The sequence below is a fragment of the Triticum urartu genome, chromosome 6 (assembly GCF_003073215.2).
Source record: "Triticum urartu cultivar G1812 chromosome 6, Tu2.1, whole genome shotgun sequence".
Taxonomy (NCBI): domain Eukaryota; kingdom Viridiplantae; phylum Streptophyta; class Magnoliopsida; order Poales; family Poaceae; genus Triticum; species Triticum urartu.
In genome coordinates, this window is record NC_053027.1 from 573698507 (window position 1) to 573717599 (window position 19093).

Consider the following 19093-nt stretch of genomic DNA (forward strand, 5'->3'; position numbering starts at 1 on the left):
GCATATTATTAGAGGGGGAGGGGGCCAAAGTACCCTTCTGAGCTCCACTGAACAGTAAAATCGATTATTTTTCTTGTAAAAAAATCAAAAAATTGAGGCTCATGGCAGGTATCATTGTTTTCTGACCTTCACAGATGATTTGAGCAGATATGTGTATATCTACTTGATGCAACACAAGTCTGAAACACTTGAAAAGTTCAAAAAATTTCAGAGTGAAGTAGAGAATCATCGTAATAAGAAAATAAAGTTTCTACGATCTGATCGCAGAGGCAAATATTTGAATTACGAGTTTGGCCTTCAATTAAAATAATGTGGAATAGTTTCACAAACTCATGCCACCTGGAACACCATAGTATAATGGTGTGTCCGAACGTCATAACTGTACTTTATTCGATGTCTCTTACCGTTTTACCACTATCATTTTGGGGTTATGCATTAGAGACAGCTACATTCACGTTAAATAGGGCACCGTCTAAATCCGTTGAGACGACACCGTATGAACTATGGTTTGGCAAGAAACCTAAGCTGTAATTTCTTAAAGTTTGAGGTTGCAATGCTTATGTGAAAAAGTTTCAACCTAATAAGCTCAAACCCAAATCGGAGAAGTGCGTCTTCATAGAATACCCAAAATAAAATGTTGGGTACACCTTCTATCACAGATCCGAAGGCAAGATCTTTGTTGCTAAGAATGGATCCTTTCTAGAGAAGGAGTTTCTCTCGAAAGAAGTGAGTGGGAGGAAAGTAGAACTTGATGAGGTAATTGTACCTTCTCCCGAATTGGAAAATAGTTCATCACAGAAATCAGTTCCAGTGATGCCTACACCAATTAGTGAGGAAGCTAATGATGATGATCATGAAACTTCAGATCAAGTTACTACCGAACATCGTAGGTCAACCAGAGTACGGTCCGCATCAGAGTGGTACGGTAATCCTGTTCTGGAGGTCATGTTACTTGACCATGACGAACCTACGAACTATGAGGAAGCGATGATGAGCCCAGATTCCGCGAAATGGCTTGGGGCCATGAAATCTAAGATGGGATCCATGTATGAGAACAAAGTGTGGACTTTGGTTGACTTTCCCGATGATTGGCAAGCCATAGAAAATAAATGGATCTTCAAGAGGAAGATGTACGCTGATAGTAGTGTTACTATCTACAAATGTAGACTTGTCGAAAAAGGTTTTTGACAAGTTCAAGGTGTTGACTACAATGAGATTTTCTCACTTGTACCGATGCTTAAAAGTCTGTCTGAATCATGTTAGCAATTGCCACATTTTATGAAATTTGGAAAATGGATGTCAAACCTGCATTCCTTAAATGGATTTCTTCAAGAAGAGTTGTATATGATGCAACCAGAAGGTTTTGTCGATCCTAAAGGTGCTAACAACATGTGCAAAGCTCCAGCAATCCATCTATGAATTGGTGCAAGCATCTCGGAGTTGGAATATACGCTTTGATGAGTTGATCAAAGCATATAGTTTTATACAGACTTGCGGTGAAGCTTATATTTACAAGAAAGTGAGTGGGGGCACTACAGCCTTTCTGATAAGTATATGTGAATGACATATTGTTGATCGGAAATGATGTAGAATTTTTTGGAAAGCATAAAGGAGTGTTTGAAAGGAGTTTTTCAAAGAAAGACCTCAGTGAAGCTGCTTACATATTGGGCATCAAGATCTATAGAGATAGATCAAGACGCTTGATAAGTTTTTTCAATTAGTACATACCTTGACAAGTTTTTGAAGTAGTTCAAAATAGAACAGTCAAAGAAGGAGTTCTTGCCTGTGTTGCAAGGTGTGAAGTTGAGTAAGACTCAAAGCCCGACCGCGACAGAAGATATGGAGAGAATGAAAGTCATTCCCTATGCCTCAGCCATAAGTTCTATAAAGTATGCCATGTTGTGTAACAGATCTATTGTATACCCTACACTGAGTTTGACAAGGGAGTACAATAGTGATCTAGGAGTAGATCACTGGACATCAGTCACAATTATCCTTAGTGGAATAAGGATATGTTTCTCGATTATGGAGGTGACAAAAGGTTCGTTGTAAAGGGTTACGTCGATGCAAGTTTGACACTAATCTAGATAACTCTAAGTCTCAATCTGGATATATACTGAAAGTGGGAGCAATTAGGTAGAGCAGCTCCATGCAGAGCATTGTTGACATAGAAATTTGCAAAATACATACGGATCTGAATATGGCAGACCCGTTGACTAAACTTCTCTCACAAGCAAAACATGATCACACCTTAGTACTCGTTGGGTGTTAATCACATGGCGATGTGAACTAAGATTACTAACTCTAGTAAACCCTTTGAGTGTTGGTCACATGGCGATGTGAATTATGGGTGTTAATCACATGATGATGTGAACTATTGGTGTTAAATCACATGACGATGTGAATTAGATTATTGACTCTAGTACAAGTGGGAGACTGAAGGAAATATGCCCTAAAGGCAATAATAAAGTTATTATTTATTTCCTTATTTCATGATAAATGTTTATTATTCATGCTAGAATTGTATTAACCGGAAACTTAGTACATGTGTGAATACATAGACAAAACAAAGTGTCCCTGGTATGCCTCTACTTGACTAGCTCGTTTATCAAAGATGGTTATGTTTCTTAACCATAGACATGTGTTGTCATTTCATGAACGGGATCACATCATTAGGAGAATGATGTGATGGATAAGACCCATTCGTTAGCTTAGCATTATGATCGTTACAGTTTCATTGCTACTGCTTTCTTCATGACTTATACATGTTCCTCAGACTATGAGATTATGCAACTCCTGAATACCGGAGGAACACCTTGTGTGCTATCAAACGTTAAAACGTAACTGTGTGATTATAAAGATGCTCTACAGGTGTCTCCGATGGTGTTTGTTGAGTTGGCATAGATCGAGATTAGGATTTGTCACTCCGTGTATCGGAGAGGTATCTGTGGGCCCTCTCGGTAATGCACATCACTATAAGCCTTGCAAGCATTGTGACTCATGAGTTAGTTGCGGGATGATGCATTACAGAACAAGTAAAGAGACTTGCAGGTAATGAGATTGAACTAGGTATGAGGATACCGACGATCGAATCTCGGGCAAGTAACATACCGATGACAAAGGGAACAACGCATGTTGTTATGCAGTTTGACCGATAAAGATCTTCGTAGAATATGTAGGAGCCAATATGAGCATCCAGGTTCCGCTATTGGTTATTGACCGGAGATGTGTCTCGGTCATGTCTACACAGTTCTCGAACCCGTAGGGTCCGCACGCTTAATGTTCTGTGAGGATTTGTATTATGAGTTATGTGATTTGATGAACGAAGTCTGTTCGGAGTCCCGGATGAGATCGGGGACATGACCAGAAGTCTCGAAATGGTCGAGACGTAAAGATCGATATATTGGAAGGCTATATTCGGACATCGGAAAGGTTACGAGTGATTCAGCTATTTTTTGGAGTACCGAAGAGTTACGGGAATTCGTATTGGGCCTTAATGGGCCATACAGGAAAGGAGAGAAAGGCCTCAAGGGTGGCCGCGCCCCTTCCCCATGGACTGGTCCGAACTGGACTAGGGAAAGGGGGCGCCCCCTTTGATACGTCCATTTTGCATCATGCTTTTATATCGATATTTATTGCATTGTGGGCTGTTATTACACATTACGTCACAATACTTATGCCTATTCTCTCTTATTTTACAAGGTTTACATAAAAAGGGAGAATGCCGACAGCTGGGATTCTGGGTTGGAAAAGGAGCAAATATTAAAGACCTATTCTGCACAGCTCCAAAAGTCCTGAAACTTTACGGAAGACGTTTTCAGAATATATAAAAAATACTGAGCGCAAGAAGTTCAACAGGAGGGCCACACCCTGCCCATGAGGGTGGGGGGCGCGCCCCCTACTTCATGGGCCCCTTGGTGGCCCTCCGATGGCCATCTTCTGCTATATGGAGTCTTTCGATGAGGAAAAAAATCATAAGCCATCTTTCCGGATGAGACTCCGCCGCCACGAGGCGGAACCTTGGCGGAACCAATCTAGGGCTCCGGCGGAGCTGTTCTGTCGGGGAAACTTCCCTCCGGGAGGGGGAAATCATCGCCATCGTCATCACCAACGCTCCTCTCATCGGAAGAGGGCAATCTCCATCAACATCTTCACCAACACCATCTCCTCTCAAAACCCTAGTTCATCTCTTGTATCCAATTCTTGTCTCTAAGCCCGGGATTGGTACCTGTGGGTTGCTAGTAGTGTTAATTACTCCTTGTAGTTGATGCTAGTTGATTTATTTGGTGGAAGATCATATGTTCAGATCCTATATGCACATTAATACCCCTCTGATTATGAACATGAATATGCTTTGTGAGTAGTTACGTTTGTTCCTGAGGACATGGGAGAAGTCTTGCTATTAGTAGTCATGTGAATTTGGTATTCGTTCGATATTTTGATGAGATGTATGTTGTCTCTCCTCTAGTGGTGTTATGTGAACGTTGACTACATGACACTTCACCATTATTTGAGCCTAGAGGAAGGCATTGGGAAGTAATAAGTAGATGATGGGTTGCTAGAGTGACAGAAGCTTAAACCCTAGTTTATGCGTTGCTTCGTAAGGGGCTGATTTGGATCCATATGTTTCATGCTATGGTTAGGTTTACCTTAATACTTTTGTTGTAGTTGCGGATGCTTGGAATAGAGGTTAATCATAAATGGGATGCTTGTCCAAGTAAGGGCAGCACCCAAGCACCGGTCCACCCACATACCAAATTATGAAAGTACCGAACGCGAATCATATGAACGTGATGAAATCTAGCTTGACGATATTCCCAAGTGTCCTCGGGAGCGCTTTACATCATATAAGAGTTTGTAGAGGCTTGTCCTTTGCTACAAAAAGGATTGGGCCACCTTGCTGCACTTTATTTACTTTTGTTACTTGTTACTCGTTACAAATTATCCTATCACAAAACTATCCGTTACCTATTATTTCAGTTCTTGCAGAGAATTCCTTGCTGAAAACCGCTTATCATTTCCTTCTGCTCCTCGTTGGGTTCGACACTCTTACTTATCGAAAGGATTACGATAGATCCCCTACACTTGTGGGTCATCACCCTTCCTTCCTTCTCCTTCTCCCTTCCCTTTTTCCTATTCCATGTGGGAGGTGGAATCCTACTAGGACTAGGGAGTTCTAATAGGACTCCACACGTTGGGCGCGTCCTATAAGGGTCGGCCTCCTCCTCCCTTCATCCTTTATATGTGTGGTCAGGGGCACCCCATAGACACATAAGTTGATCATTGATCTCTTAGCCGTGTGTGGTGCCCCCCTACACCATAATCCACCTTGGTCATATCGTCGTAATGCTTAGGCGAAACCCTGCGTCGGTAGCTTTATCATCACCGTCATCATGCCGTCGTGCTGACGAAACTCTCCCTCGAAGCTCTACTGGATCGTGAGTTCGTGGGACGTCACCGAGCTGAACATGTGCAGATCGCGGAGGTGCCGTACGTTTGGTACTAGGATCGGTCGATCGTGAAGACGTACGACTACATCAACCGCGTTGTCATAACGCTTCCGTTTACGGTCTACGAGGGTACGTAGACAACACTCTCCCCTCTCGTTGCTATGCATCACCATGATCTTGCGTGTGCGTAGGAATTTTTTTGAAATTACTACGTTCCCAACAGGGGGATGCTTTTAAGGAGTTGATATATCCCGCTTGATGTTTGACTGAAGCTAGCGTTGCCCAAATTTAAATTACTTCAAATTTTAAAAACAGCAAATTTGAAAAATGTTAACACTTTGTAAAAAATGCGTATATTTTCTAAAATGTTGATAGAATTACTACTTGTGACATGTAATAAAAAATGTTCGCAATATTCAAAAAATGTACATGAAATTTTTAAAAATATTTATACTCCTACAATGTAAAAAAATACTGACAATATACCATAAATTTAACAAAATGTTCATGCATTTCACAAAATATATTCGTGACACTGAAAATATATTTCTACAATTAAAAAAAAATCAAGTAGCTAAAAAATATATCTTTCATAAACATGCATTTGAAAAAATGTTAATCATATATCTGAAAATTGTTGACATGTAAAAAAAATGTATACGAAAAATGTATAATGTGTGTGAAGAAAAAGGTAGAGATCAAAATATATCTTTGAAAAAGCAATCTGTATAAAAATAATGTTTGGTCTATGACAAAAGGGTACAATGTGTGTGAAAAAATTAGATATGTGTTGAAAAAAATAGAAAGAAAAAAGGAAACAGAAATAAAAAAACTTAAGGAACCCAGTAAGAAACCAGGAAACCCGAAACACAAAAGAAAATAATGAGAAATTAAAAAAATGGAAAACTGCTAAAGAAACACAGAAAACTAAAAAAACAAAAAATACGATGAAACCCAGCACGGAAACATAGGAAAAGAAAAGACAAAATATGCCACTTAAATACTGCTCCCGGAGGAACTCATATTGAGTCGGCCAGTTGCACCTCGACATACTGCTCCCAGAAGGTAACGTCATAATAGGAGCTTATTTTATCTTTTTTGCCACAAGTTCCTCGAATTTCATTTAGCCATGACATTGCGCACCCACCACATGCACTGAATTATCTTGCATCCAATTTTTTTTTCAGATTTTTTTGATTTTACTGTTTACCGTGTGCAGATGAGCCCACGCGCCAAACTGAATATTCGCAAACCATGTCCATACAGACTACAGAGAGAATAAGACAGGAGTGGAAGCCCTACAAAATGCTCCCATTTGAGTTGTTGCTTGTACAGACTTGTAACCAAGATTCCTTGGATTTTCATCAGATCGATTTCAACACACAATTAAGTTCAGATTCAAAGCCCAATAATATCACACCGATAATGAGGAAGATCTAATTCAGGGTCTGGGCGGTGCATGCCAGTACTACTACTAGTAACTACCACAATTATACTTCCTCCGTCCGGAATAAGTTTTTTCAGGAGAAAAAGCATTTCATTAATTAATCATGGTTTTACGATCCTCTGAAATAAAAATGCTAATCTCCTCGGGTGCTTTTATTAACCAACACACAGTGCGTTGTTGTCCACGGCTGATCCGTCTGGAATAAGTTGACGATCAAACGGATGTATCTAGATGAATTTCAGTTCTAGACACGCCCGTTTGAGTTTCAGCTAAATTTGGACGGGGGAGGGAGTATTTCTCACCCCAAAAAAGATACTACTACCACAATTATGTGTAGAGTGCGTGCGTACAAAGAAAAAGTGAAAAGTCATAGAGAGAAAACTATAGTGCTAGAGATATTAATCCCGGATTTGTTCTAACAGATGTATGTTGGTGCTAGACACACCCGTTTGAGCTTCGGCTAATTTCGGACGACGGAGGGAGCATTTTTCACCCCAAAATAAGCTACTCTCAAGGGCACTATCAAAATTACAATTTGCAACTATACAAGGCCACTAACATTAACCGAGGCAAAATTGATGGTGTTTGACTTGTACTAGCACCCAAGGACATTAATATCCGTTGCATGCATGCGGGAGTGAGAAGGTTGGCTTGCATTCCCAACATTAATAAACCGACGAGGAGTAAGAGGGTTGGCTTGTTGTGTGTGGAAGAAAAAACCACATTAATTAACACGACAAATAAGGTGACAAGCTAGCTTGCAACACTGACTTAAACATACATTGATTTTTACCTTGGTACCTGTAATATGGGTTTGTGGACTTGTATACAAAAATGAAGGGAGTACTACCACAACTCTATGTACAGTACATGCGTATAAAGAAAAAGTGAAAAGTCATAGAGAGAAAAATAAATATAGTGCTAGAGATACTAATCCGGCCCGGTAAAACGAACCCGTGAAAACAATGAGGAGATCATTTGGTAGCAGATGAGCAAGTAAGTGAATACCCTACATAGTGTGGGAATTGACCAAGAAACTCCCTCATGGGCATGATCTTCTATTTTTTTTCTGAGAGAAAGAGGGAGGAAAAGAAAGAAAGAAAGAAAGAGAATGTGGGTGGTGAGCGTCCCCGGTGCGTCTGCCACCACGCATCCATCCATCCTTGAGTTTGGTCCGGTCACTGGTGTGGCTGTGGCTGTGGCGTCACGCAAGCCTACCAAAAAGCAAGCAGAGCTTGGGGATTTCCTCCTCTTCCTCTTCTCCCTCTGCTGAACCTTCCTTCCTTCCTTGTCGCCCTCTGCATCCTCTCAGCATCTGTCTTCTTCTTCTTCTTCTTCTTCTTCTTCTTCTTCTTCTTCTTCTTCTTCTTCTTCTTCTTCTTCTTCCCTGCGAGCACGGGGATCTGATCTGAAAAGGCTTCCGAGGTAAGTAAAAACTACCTGGCTGCCTGATTAATTACTCCGCTCAGCTCTCCTGGGTAAACTTGGTTTCTAGTTAATTATTTTGTTGTTGTCAATTATTCCTTTAGATAATTGACTATATCTGCATCAGCTTGCATGCTGATTCAGGTTTGTTTAATTCCTCCATTTGCTCAGTGTGGTTGCGTGGAGGATCTCCATCCATGCATTCATTCATAGGATATTTGTTCTATACTATTGCAAAAGTACCATATATACCGAGAGTGTTCAGCAGTGTGTTTGGGGAAACAAAACAAAAATCCTTCTCACCTACTGATGAAAATATGCAGGTCTGTGGTGTGGGGAAGAAGAGTAAAAAATTAAAGGAAAAGATGAAAAAAAGGAAGAATTGAACTCGGGACCTCTCGCACCCTAAGCGAGAATCATACCACTAGACCAAATGCCCTTTCTTGTGTTCCATTCTTTTCAAAGCCTATTTGTCATGAGGTCTCCGAATCAGTATTACTTAGACTTTCAGGAAAATAGGAGTGGTAGGTTCGGCCAGCGTTACGGAGTCCTCTGTTTTTCTTCTTCTTTTTTTTGTGCTTCGTCCCGACAGACAAATAATTCTTCATTCGTCTTCTTCCAGGCTGCTCATACAAGTCAAGTGGATCCATCTTGGGACCTGTCGCGTCGTGGTGATCGGCCGACCTCCATGATGAATGTGCTCTCCAGCGGCCACCCGCAGAGCCTGCGCATCCATCGCCACCACCACCACCACGACGTGTCATCATGTCCACGCCGGAGCGGCTCAGGCCATGTCGCAGTTAACCCTCATCCTAGCATGACCAGGAGGCTTTCTTCTAGCTCCTTCCGCCGAGGCGCCGTCAGGGCCGTCGCCGACGACGGCGGCGAATCCAGCAGCGGCAAAGACGACGACGGCGACGACGACGACCAAGAGAAGAAGCGAAGAAAAGACGACGAGGAGGTACACTAATCTCTTGTTCACGTCGATCGAGTGCTGACGAACAGGGGAGCTGACTGACTGGTCGATTGCAGGGGACGTCGTCGGCGTCGTCGAGGCGGAACCGGGAGGATCTGGAGCGGCTGGTGGGGGCGCCCGACGACGACGGCTTCAGCGGCCTCGACCTGGCCACGCTCATCCGGAAGCGCTACGGCCGGAGCTACGACGTGACGCTCATCCGGAAGCAGTTCATGGGGCGCAACCTGCTGGCGATGAACGTGATGTGGAAGTACCGGGAGCAGCGGTCCTTCCCGCTGACGGAGGAGGAGTACCTGCTCCGGCTCGACGACGTGGCCAACACGCTCCGCTCCTGGGGCGCCGTCGCCCACGTCCGCAACTCCCTCGAGACCACCAAGGACCGCCCCCGCATCGGCAAGGCCGTCAGCATCTTCATCGACGTCGACTCCGCCGGCGGCGGCAACCGCTCCGACGAATGGATCTACAAGTAGTCAATGCTTCACCAACGCTAGCTGCCAGCGTATGTCGTCTCTGAGATTCAGGTGGAGCCGTCCACGATGCTCATTGCTTCCACACGATTGGATCACATGCTACTTTGTTTATACTCCTACATGAGAAGAAATGTCTTATCTTTAGCTAATACCCAGTTCTGACCTATATACATTTCCCAAAGGATTCAAGCAGACAACTGAAACTGGTTATTCCCACTTACCAGTATCTAATTAACCACAGCAAAATATACTTAGCCAGGGGTACGAAAACAACAGATGATGCAATGATTCCTGCGCAGCACATAATTCACATATACGTACTATAACATAATCCTGAATTCAAGACTACATTGCATACACATGTTCATATAGCCAGTCCGCAACAAAGAACAAGTTAGAGTTGCATCATCCAATGTGATAAACCGGCAACTCAAATTCACATGCCCCCCTACGGCTATGGGAGCACCCAATTAGTCACAATGCAAATACCTTATTATGTGAGGAAAGAACTATCCTATGCACTGAGCCACTGAACCAAAATGTCATATAGTATGTGAGAAAAATACTACTTATCAGGAACAAAGGCAAGTGTTGAATCATAAATATCTGCAATCTCCTTTGCAAAATACCGGGTAAAAGGACTGTTCACCTTCATAAATTCAATACTACTGAAATATGAAAGAGCAGGATTGAGTTTTCCTCTCAGGCAGCCTACATGCTGAATTATGGAATCAAGCAATCTGTTGATTCAATCCTTTAAATGAGCAGTACAAAGGCAACACACATATTGGACTTCTCTCTGTAGTGCTTGGATCGTGAGAGGTCTAGGGGTTCAGAAGGTGCCCACTGCTCCCAAAGTTACACAGAGAACAATATCTAAAGCACCGAGAGGTGAATTGTGATAATAAAGAAGTGGTACAAACTGCATCTGGTAACTGAAGTTTAATAATGCCCACCTACAGGCGAGGAGACAGCAGAGCTCCCAGTAGTTTGAAATGCAAATACCTTATATGAGAAAAGATCTATCTTGTGTCCTGATCCAAAGGAACTGCTAGAGTCACACAAACGTCTAATAGATTTCCAGTGAAACAAGAAAACAATAACTTATCACCCGCTTACAGGCGACAACATACTGTCCCAAGCGGGTGGTGAGTTACGCTTTCATCTCGGCGAGCGCGAGCTGGAAGGCGTCCGCCTCAACCTTCTCCCACTCCTCCTTGGCATCACCCTTGGCGGCCTTCTTCATCGCCATGCCGAGCTCCTTGGCATGCTTCACCTTCCTGCTCTTCACCAACCCTTGGATCAGACCCTTGACAGCCTGGAACGGCGGCGCCCACTTGTTGGCCAGGCACTCCTTGCACAACTCCAGGGCAGGGACAAACGCGTTGTTTTCGACCAGCGCCTCGATCAACATGATATAGGTCTCGAAGTTGGGCGACACACCTTTCCCGTTGAGTCTGGGCACCTCCGGCATCCTATTGAACAACGCCACCGCAGCGCCCACCTCTCCCTCCTTGCATAGCCCGCCGATGACAGTGTTGAAGCACTCCCGGTTAGGCGGGACGCCGTTGGCGCCCATGGCGTCCAGCAGCTCCTCGGCCTCGAAGCTCCTGCCCTTGGCGCAGAGGGCGGACATCCGGAGCTTGTAGGTTGTGACATTGGGCTTGAGCCGCCTCTTGCCGCCAGTGACCTCCTTGAGCAGCAGGTCAAACGCGGCATGGTCACCTGTCTTGAGGTACCCCTTGAGCATCTCGTTGCACGAGACTATGTCTGGCTGCATGCCGGCCTTGTCGGGCATTCCGTCGAACGCCTGGCGGGCGCCGGCGACGTCCCCCGTGGCGACCATGCACTTGAGGAGCACGTTGTGGGACACGACGCCCGGCGTGATGGAGAGCTCGGCTGAGAGGTCGCGGAAGGCCTCGATGGCGCGGGCGGGCTGGCCGGCGTCGTAGTAGGCGGCGAGGAGGGCGGAGAGGGCGCGGTCGGAGGGGGGCACGACGAGGCGGAAGGTGGAGAGGGAGTGGGTGGGCATGCCGGCGGCGGCGTAGAGCGCGATGAGGCGGATGAGGAAGCCCTCGGAGGGGTGCGGCGCCGGGAGGGCGGTGAGGGAGGCGGAGAGCACGGAGGAGACGAGGTCGGGGCGGGCGGCGGCGGTGAGGCGGGAGACGGCGAGGGAGAAGATGGAGCGGTCGCCGAGGAAGGGCGGGTGCGGGATGCCTTTCAGGAAGAGGGCGGCGAGCTCGTCGGGCGGCGTGGCGGCGCTGCGGATGGAGTTCTTGATGCGGACGAGCTCGGCGGGGCAGATGGTGGGGGCGGTGGAGGACTGGGCCTGCGTGGAGAGGAGGCGCACGAGGGCCTGGCGGCGGAGGAGCAGCGCCGGGGCCGGGGCGAGGGCCCGGCGGAGCGCGGCGGCGGCGGCGGCCATCGGGGAAGGGTTTGGGGGTGGGGGAGGGGACGCGAGATCGAGCAGGGCAATGGGTTTAGCTTGGCGAGGGAGGCCACTAGTATAAGAGGAGTGAGCAGGGGAATGATCTCGTCCGTTCACCTTGTGATCCAACGGCTGTCCTGATTTCGACATTTCTTTTCCAATCGAAAAGTCAATCTGCAAAGCTTGCAAAAAAGGATGCGAGCTGAAAGTAGCCGAGGTTTCGCGATTTTTTTTAGCATCAGTATACACCGTAGGCGCCTCGTCATTGACGGGAACGTCTCCTCTCACTGAAAGCGCATTGCCGGAAATTCTGAAATAAATTCAGGAATAATGCGAACATCAGGATTTGAACCCTGGTGGGTTGGAAATATCACTGTCCACCTAACTAACTCAACCACAGGTTGATTCGCGTTTCGCGATTCGATTACGTGAACCCTAAGTATAAAACCGGATGTTTAACCCCCTATAGTCTCGACAAACACTGTCAATAAACCCATTAACACGGTTGGTTTATTGTAGGAAGGCGAACTGTTCCCCGCAAAAAAAAAGTAGGAAGGCGAACTGTGGCGTGCAAGGACTTAGATTTGCTGCTCAGCGACGACCTCCCGCACAGCCTAGCCAGCCTCCACCACCTCGCTGGGAATCCAATGTGTAGGGGCTACAGCGAGTGTGTGTGTGAGCATGATGGTATATGGCGGACACGTGGATCTGCGCTAGTAGAGATCAGAGTGACAGATGATACGTGCCATCTGGTTCACGGGCCTAGGTGACATCGACGTGGTACAATGTCGGTTGTTCGGCAAAAGAATTACAAACCTCTTTAATTCGCAGGATATCCAAAACACGGGAATAGAAAAAAAATGTAGGATATAGTGAAATGTTACCTTGAATACCACAAGATTATAAGGATGTTTGATCGATTGTGCACAGGAAAAATTTAGATTCTTTCAAAGATGTTGGTTGGATAAAAATCTCTTATGAAATCTAGTGCAACTGAATTCTAAGAAAAAAAAATCTATGGTTTGTAATCCTACAAATCAAACCACCCACGTAGATTTTTTTCCTAAGAACAGGAATCCTCCAAAATTCTTTTTAGAATCCCCTTAATCAAAGAACCCCTAAATACTTTGACCAGAGCTAATGGTGATTTGTTTAGCTTGGTAATGTTGAGGGGTCAAACACCGAAAGTGCTCTTTTGATCCCGAGCTCTCATGCTCCCTCGTGAACAGTAAAAATCAAAAAATAGTAAAAAAAAAGTATGATTTTTTTGTGATAAACATTGATGAATGCTTTCACTGCGTGCAAAAAATGTGATAAAATGACGTTCGTGGAAATGTGGGCATAAAAAACAAAACCGATGCTCCAAAATGCTTCAAACAATAGTCTTTTCGAAGCATCGATTTTGTTTTTTTCCCACATTTCCACAAATGTCATTTCGTCACAACTTTTTGCGTGCCATGAAAAAATTCCTCAATGTTTATAAAAAATTGGAATTGTTTGATTTTTTTACTATTTTTTCGATTTTACTATTCATGAGGGAGCATGTGAGCTCAGGCGCAAAAACTCCACGTCCGGTCAAACACGCGATTTTATGTGGTAGAATTATTCTTTGCTACCATGAATATTTTTTCGACCCTCTCGTTTTCCTCCTCTATCACTAGGTGGCTAGGGCAAACTCTCCCCTTCAGGCTTCACCGACGAGCCAGTGGATTCGCCTCCCCTCTACCTGCCGCTCCGGCAGCCGATGAAGGGGAGGGGAATCCTGGTGCCTTCACTTCGGTTAGTAGTTTAGGTTCGGTTTTTTAGTCCTTGCAGGTGCAGCGCTCAGCTAGATGGCGATGCTTCTTCTTTGAGTGTCTTCCGGGCTCCGGTCCGTCTTGAGTTCGTCCGTCTGGTTGTAGTCGACGGAGTTTCGGTGTAGATAGACTGAAGGAAATATGCCCTAGAGGCAATAATAAAGTTATTATTATTCCTATATCATGATAAATGTTTATTATTCATGCTAGAATTGTATTAACCGGAAACTTAGTACATGTGTGAATACATAGACAAACAGAGTGTCACTAGTATGCCTCTACTTGACTAGCTCGTTAATCAAAGATGGTTAAGTTTCCTAACCATAGAAGCTGCTTACATATTGAGCCTCAAGATCTATAGAGATAGATCAAGACGCTTGATAAGTTTTTCAATGAGTACATACCTTGACAAGATTTTGAAGTAGTTCAAAATGGAGCAGTCAAAGAAAGAGTTCTTGCCTGTATTACAAGGTGTGAAGTTGAGTAAGACTCAAATCCCGACCACGGCAGAAGATAGAAAGAGAATGAAAGTCATTCCCTATGCCTTGGCCATAGGTTCTATAAAGTATGCCATGCTGTGTACCAGATCTATTGTATACCCTTCACTAATTGGCATACAATAGTGATCTAGGAGTAGATCACTGGACAACGGTCAAAATTATCCTTAGTGGAATAAGGATATGTTTCTCGATTATGGAGGTGACAAAAAAGGTTCGCCGTAAAGGGTTACGTCGATGCAAGTTTTGACACTGATCTGGATGACTCTAAGTCTCGATCTAGATACATATTGAAAGTGGGAGCAATTAGCTAGAGTAGCTCCGTGCAGAGCATTGTAGACATAGAAAAAATTGCAAAATACATAACAGGTCTGAATGTGAAAGACCATTGACTAAGATTCTCTCACAAGCAAAACATGATCACACCTTAGTACTCTTTGGGTGTTAATCGCATAGCGATGTGAACTAGATTACCGAATCTAGTAAACCCTTTGGGTGTTGGTCACATGGCGATGTGAACTATGGGTGTTAATCACATGATGATGTGAACTATCGATGTTAATCACATGGTGATGTGATCTAGATTATTGACTCTAGTGCAAGTGGGAGACTGAAGGAAATATGCCCTAGAGGCAATAATAAAGTTATTATTTATTTCCTTATAGCATGATAAATGTTTATTATTCATGCTAGAATTGTATTAACCGGAAACATAATACATGTGTGAATACATAGACAAACAGTGTCACTAGTATGCCTCTACTTGACTAGCTCGTTAATCAAAGATGGTTATGTTTCCTAACCATGAACAAAGAGTTGTTATTTGATTAACGAGATCACATCATTAGTTTAATGATCTGATTGACATGACCCATTCCATTAGCTTAGCACCCGATCGTTTAGTATGTTGCTATTGCTTTCTTCATGACTTATACATGTTCCTATGACTATGAGATTATGCAACTCCCGTTTGCCGGAGGAACACTTTGGGTGCTACCAAACGTCACAACGTAACTGGGTGATTATAAAGGAGCATTACAGGTGTCTCCAAAGGTACATGTTGGGTTGGCGTATTTCGAGATTAGGATTTGTCACTCCGATTGTCGGAGAGGTATCTCTGGGCCCTCTCAGTAATGCACATCACATAAGCCTTGCAAGCACTACAACTAATATGTTAGTTGTGAGATGATGCATTACGGAACGAGTAAAGAGACTTGCCGGTAACGAGATTCAACTAGGTATTGGATACCGACGATCGAATCTCGGGCAAGTAACATACCGATGACAAAGGGAACAACGTATGTTGTTATGCGGTCTGACCGATAAAGATCTTCGTAGAATATGTAGGAACCAATATGGGCATCCAGGTCCCGCTATTGGTTATTGACCGGAGACGTGTCTCGGTCATGTCTACATTGTTCTCGAACCGTAGGGTCCGCACGCTTAAAGTTACGATGACAGTTATTATGAGTTTATGCATTTTGATGTACCGAAGTTTGTTCGGAGTCCCGGATGTGATCACGGACATGACGAGGAGTCTCGAAATGGTCGAGAAATAAAGATTGATATAATGGACGGCTATATTCGGACACCGGAAGTGTTCCGGGTGATTTCGGAGAAAACCGGAGAGCCGGAGGGTTACCGGAACCCCCCCGGGAGAAGTAATGGGCCATATGGGCCTTAGTGGAGAGAGAGAGGGGCTGCCAGAGGTGAGCCGCGCGCCTCCTCCCCCCTGGTCCGAATTGGTCTAGGAGAGGGGGGCGGCGCCCCCCCTTTCCCTCTCCCCCTCCACCTCTTTCCCCCTCCTAGTAGGAGTCCTACTCCTACTAGGAGGAGGACTCCTCCTGGCGCACCTGTAAGGGCCGGCCGGCCTCCTCCCCTTGCTCCTTTATATACGGGGGCAGAGGGGCACCCCTGGACACACAAGTTGATCCTCGTGATCGTTCCTTAGCCGTGTGCGGTGCCCCCTGCCACCATATTCCACCTCGGTCATATCGTTGTAGTGCTTAGGCGAAGCCCTGCGTCGGTAGAACATCATCGTCGTCACCACGCCGTCGTGCTGACGGAACTCATCCCCGAAGCTTTGCTGGATCGGAGCTCGGGGAGCGTCATCGAGCTGTACGTGTGCCAAGAACTCGGAGGTGCCGGAGTAACGGTACTTGGATCGGTCGGATCGGGAAGAAGACGTACGACTACTTCCACTACTTTGTGTCAACGCTTCCGTTGCGATCTACAAGGGTACGTAGATCATACTCTCCCCTCTCGTTGCTATGCATCACCATGATCTTGCGTGTGCGTAGGAAATTTTTTGAAATTACTACGTTCCCCAACAGATTCCTGCTGCCACCTTGGAATAGTGAGCTTATGGCTTCTCGATCATGTGGCGAGATTTAATGTCAGGTGCTTCAGATCTACGCAAGTGTTCAATGGCAATGACTACGGCTCTCAGGCGCTGGTCCTTATGGGCATGTGCATGAAGACTTCCCGGTTGCCATCGACACGGTCAAGCTGGCTTCCGTAGAGGAGCGGCGACAACGGCGCGTCGATGGCTCATTGTGGCGGTAGTAGTGGTTGTTTGGTGGTCTTGAAATTTTGATGTAATTTTTATTATGTTTAGGCCCTGTTTGTTTGGAGTTTTGCTTCTGCTTTTACAACTTTTCTACTTTGGGCAAAAAGCTATAAAATCTTCTAAATTTTTATATTGATTTATCAAAAGCCAAAAAAGCTTCAAAAGCACCTATTTAGGAGCTTTTATGGCTTTTTGGCCAAATTGGTAAAGCTACAAAAGCATAAGCAAATACCTAATCAAATAGGGCCTTAATTAAGATGCTTTGTACTTTGATGAATTTTTATTTATAATAATAGATTTGATCCTTTCGCGACACACATTGAGTCGCAACTCTATCATGTCCTTCTCACATGAGTTCTTCTAATAAATAGCAACGACTTCATCACCTAACGAGGATTCATGATTTTTTTCCTTCCCTTGCTCGAGATCTTCCGTAAGACCCAAATCAATGTGGATACTATATGACTGTACATACCTAAAGGTTTAGAGGCTGACGTTGGTGTGGGAAGACGATGGCACTAATTTTATTGTGACTATGAACAACGTCTGTGCCGAGATAGGGACAACAACGAGGCGGGACGAGACTTACTCTTTTTCTTCTTACGGTGTGCCCCTGCTTTTCAAATTGTTTATTACATTACTATTACCATCCGGCTGCATGGCGTGGGGTATTGTCTAGTTTTTTTTTGAGGGAAAGCCATCATGGCGGTTTATATTTCATGTGAAAACAAGGATACATCGTTCGATAAAACATCCACTAGAAACCCTGGAGGCTCGGTCTTCCAAACAATAGTTCGAGATGTCTCCGAGTTCCTAGCCAGTATATCTGCCGCCATATTGGCTTCCCTAGGACAGTGATTAAATACTACTCCCTCCGTCCCATAATATAAGAGTGTTTTTGACACTAGTGTAGTGTCAAAACGTTCTTATATTATGGGGCAGAGGGAGTATAAAACTGAAATTACGAGCTAAGAAAAAGCACTCTTCATAGATGGTCGCCGCCGGTCCGAGGGAGTTCGCACCGCTCTGCATAACCTCAATCACCACCATGCAATCTGCTTCGACTTATAGTTTGTTGCATCCCAAACCATTTGCTAGCAACAGGCCATCTGACAGGGCCCTTGCTTCCGCCGTTGCCGCTGCTACCTCTTGAGCTTGTGTTGGTTTTCCCCGAAGAGGAGAGGATGATGCAGCAGAGTAGCGTAAGTATTTCCCTCAGTTTTTGAGAACCAAGGTATCAATCCAGTAGGAGGCCACACTCAAGTCCCTCGTACCTGCACAAAACGATAGCTACTCGCAACCAACGTGATTAGGGGTTGTCAATCCCTCCACGGTCACTTACGAGAGCGAGAACTGATAGATAATATTTTTGGTATTTTTGATATAGAGATGCAAAGTGAAAAGTAAAAGGCAAAGTAAAAAGCAAAGCAAGATTAAAGTGACGGAGATTGATATGATGAGAATAGACCCGGGGGCTATAGGTTTCACTAGTGGCTTCTCTCAAGAGCATAAGTATTCTATGGTGGGTGAACAAATTACTGTTGAGCAATTGACAGAATTGAGCATAGTTATGAGAATATCTAGGCATGATCATGTATATAGGCATCACGTCTGTGACAAGTAGACCAAAACGATTCTGCATCTACTACTATTACTCCACTCATCGACCGCTATCCAGCATGCATCTAGAGTATTAAGTTAAAAACAGAGTAACGCTTTAAGCAAGATGACATGATGTAGAGAGATAAATTCATGCAATATGAAATAAACCCCATCTTGTTATCCTCGATGGCAACGATGCAATACGTGCCTTGCTGCCCCTTCTATCACTGGGAAAGGACACCGCAAGATCGAACCCAAAGCTATGCACTTCTCCCATGGCAAGAACTAACAATCTAGTTGGCCAAACCAAATGGATAATTCGAAGAGACTTGCAAAGATAACCAATCATACATAAAAGAATTTAGAGAAGATTCAAATATTATTCATAGATAGACTTGATCATAAACCCACAATTCATCGGTCTCAACAAACA

General features: G+C 44.5%; 2 protein-coding genes across 4 annotated transcripts; one reads left to right on the forward strand and one right to left on the reverse strand.

The window, feature by feature from the left end:
* The first annotated feature begins 8034 nt into the window (after positions 1-8034).
* On the forward strand, positions 8035-9917 carry LOC125515637. Of its 3 annotated transcripts, XM_048681150.1 has the most exons (4): positions 8040-8215; positions 8252-8322; positions 8945-9283; positions 9355-9917. In XM_048681150.1, exons 3-4 carry the CDS (start codon positions 9011-9013, stop codon positions 9766-9768), a joined length of 687 nt encoding a protein of 228 aa, XP_048537107.1. In that variant the 5' UTR covers positions 8040-8215; positions 8252-8322; positions 8945-9010; the 3' UTR covers positions 9769-9917. The 3 variants fall into 3 exon arrangements, with proteins under 3 accessions (XP_048537106.1, XP_048537107.1, XP_048537109.1); XM_048681149.1 differs by having other exon boundaries at positions 8035-8322; XM_048681152.1 differs by lacking the exons at positions 8040-8215; positions 8252-8322 and adding an exon at positions 8822-8846.
* A 726-nt stretch (positions 9918-10643) lies between these two features.
* On the reverse strand, positions 10644-12240 carry LOC125515636 (pentatricopeptide repeat-containing protein At1g61870, mitochondrial-like). The gene has a single exon (XM_048681148.1). It carries the CDS (start codon positions 12191-12193, stop codon positions 10922-10924), a length of 1272 nt encoding a protein of 423 aa, XP_048537105.1. The 5' UTR covers positions 12194-12240; the 3' UTR covers positions 10644-10921.
* Between the last annotated feature and the right edge of the window lie 6853 nt (positions 12241-19093).

Excerpts from the sequence above, each read along its gene's own strand:
- LOC125515637 (XM_048681149.1), top strand. The coding sequence starts at position 9,011 with ATGATGAATGTGCTCTCCAGCGGCCACCCGCAGAGCCTGCGCATCCAT. Across the intron at positions 9,284-9,354 it reads GAAGAAAAGACGACGAGGAG|GGGACGTCGTCGGCGTCGTC; the intron begins GTACACTAATCT and ends GGTCGATTGCAG.
- LOC125515636 (XM_048681148.1), bottom strand. The coding sequence starts at position 12,193 with ATGGCCGCCGCCGCCGCCGCGCTCCGCCGGGCCCTCGCCCCGGCCCCG.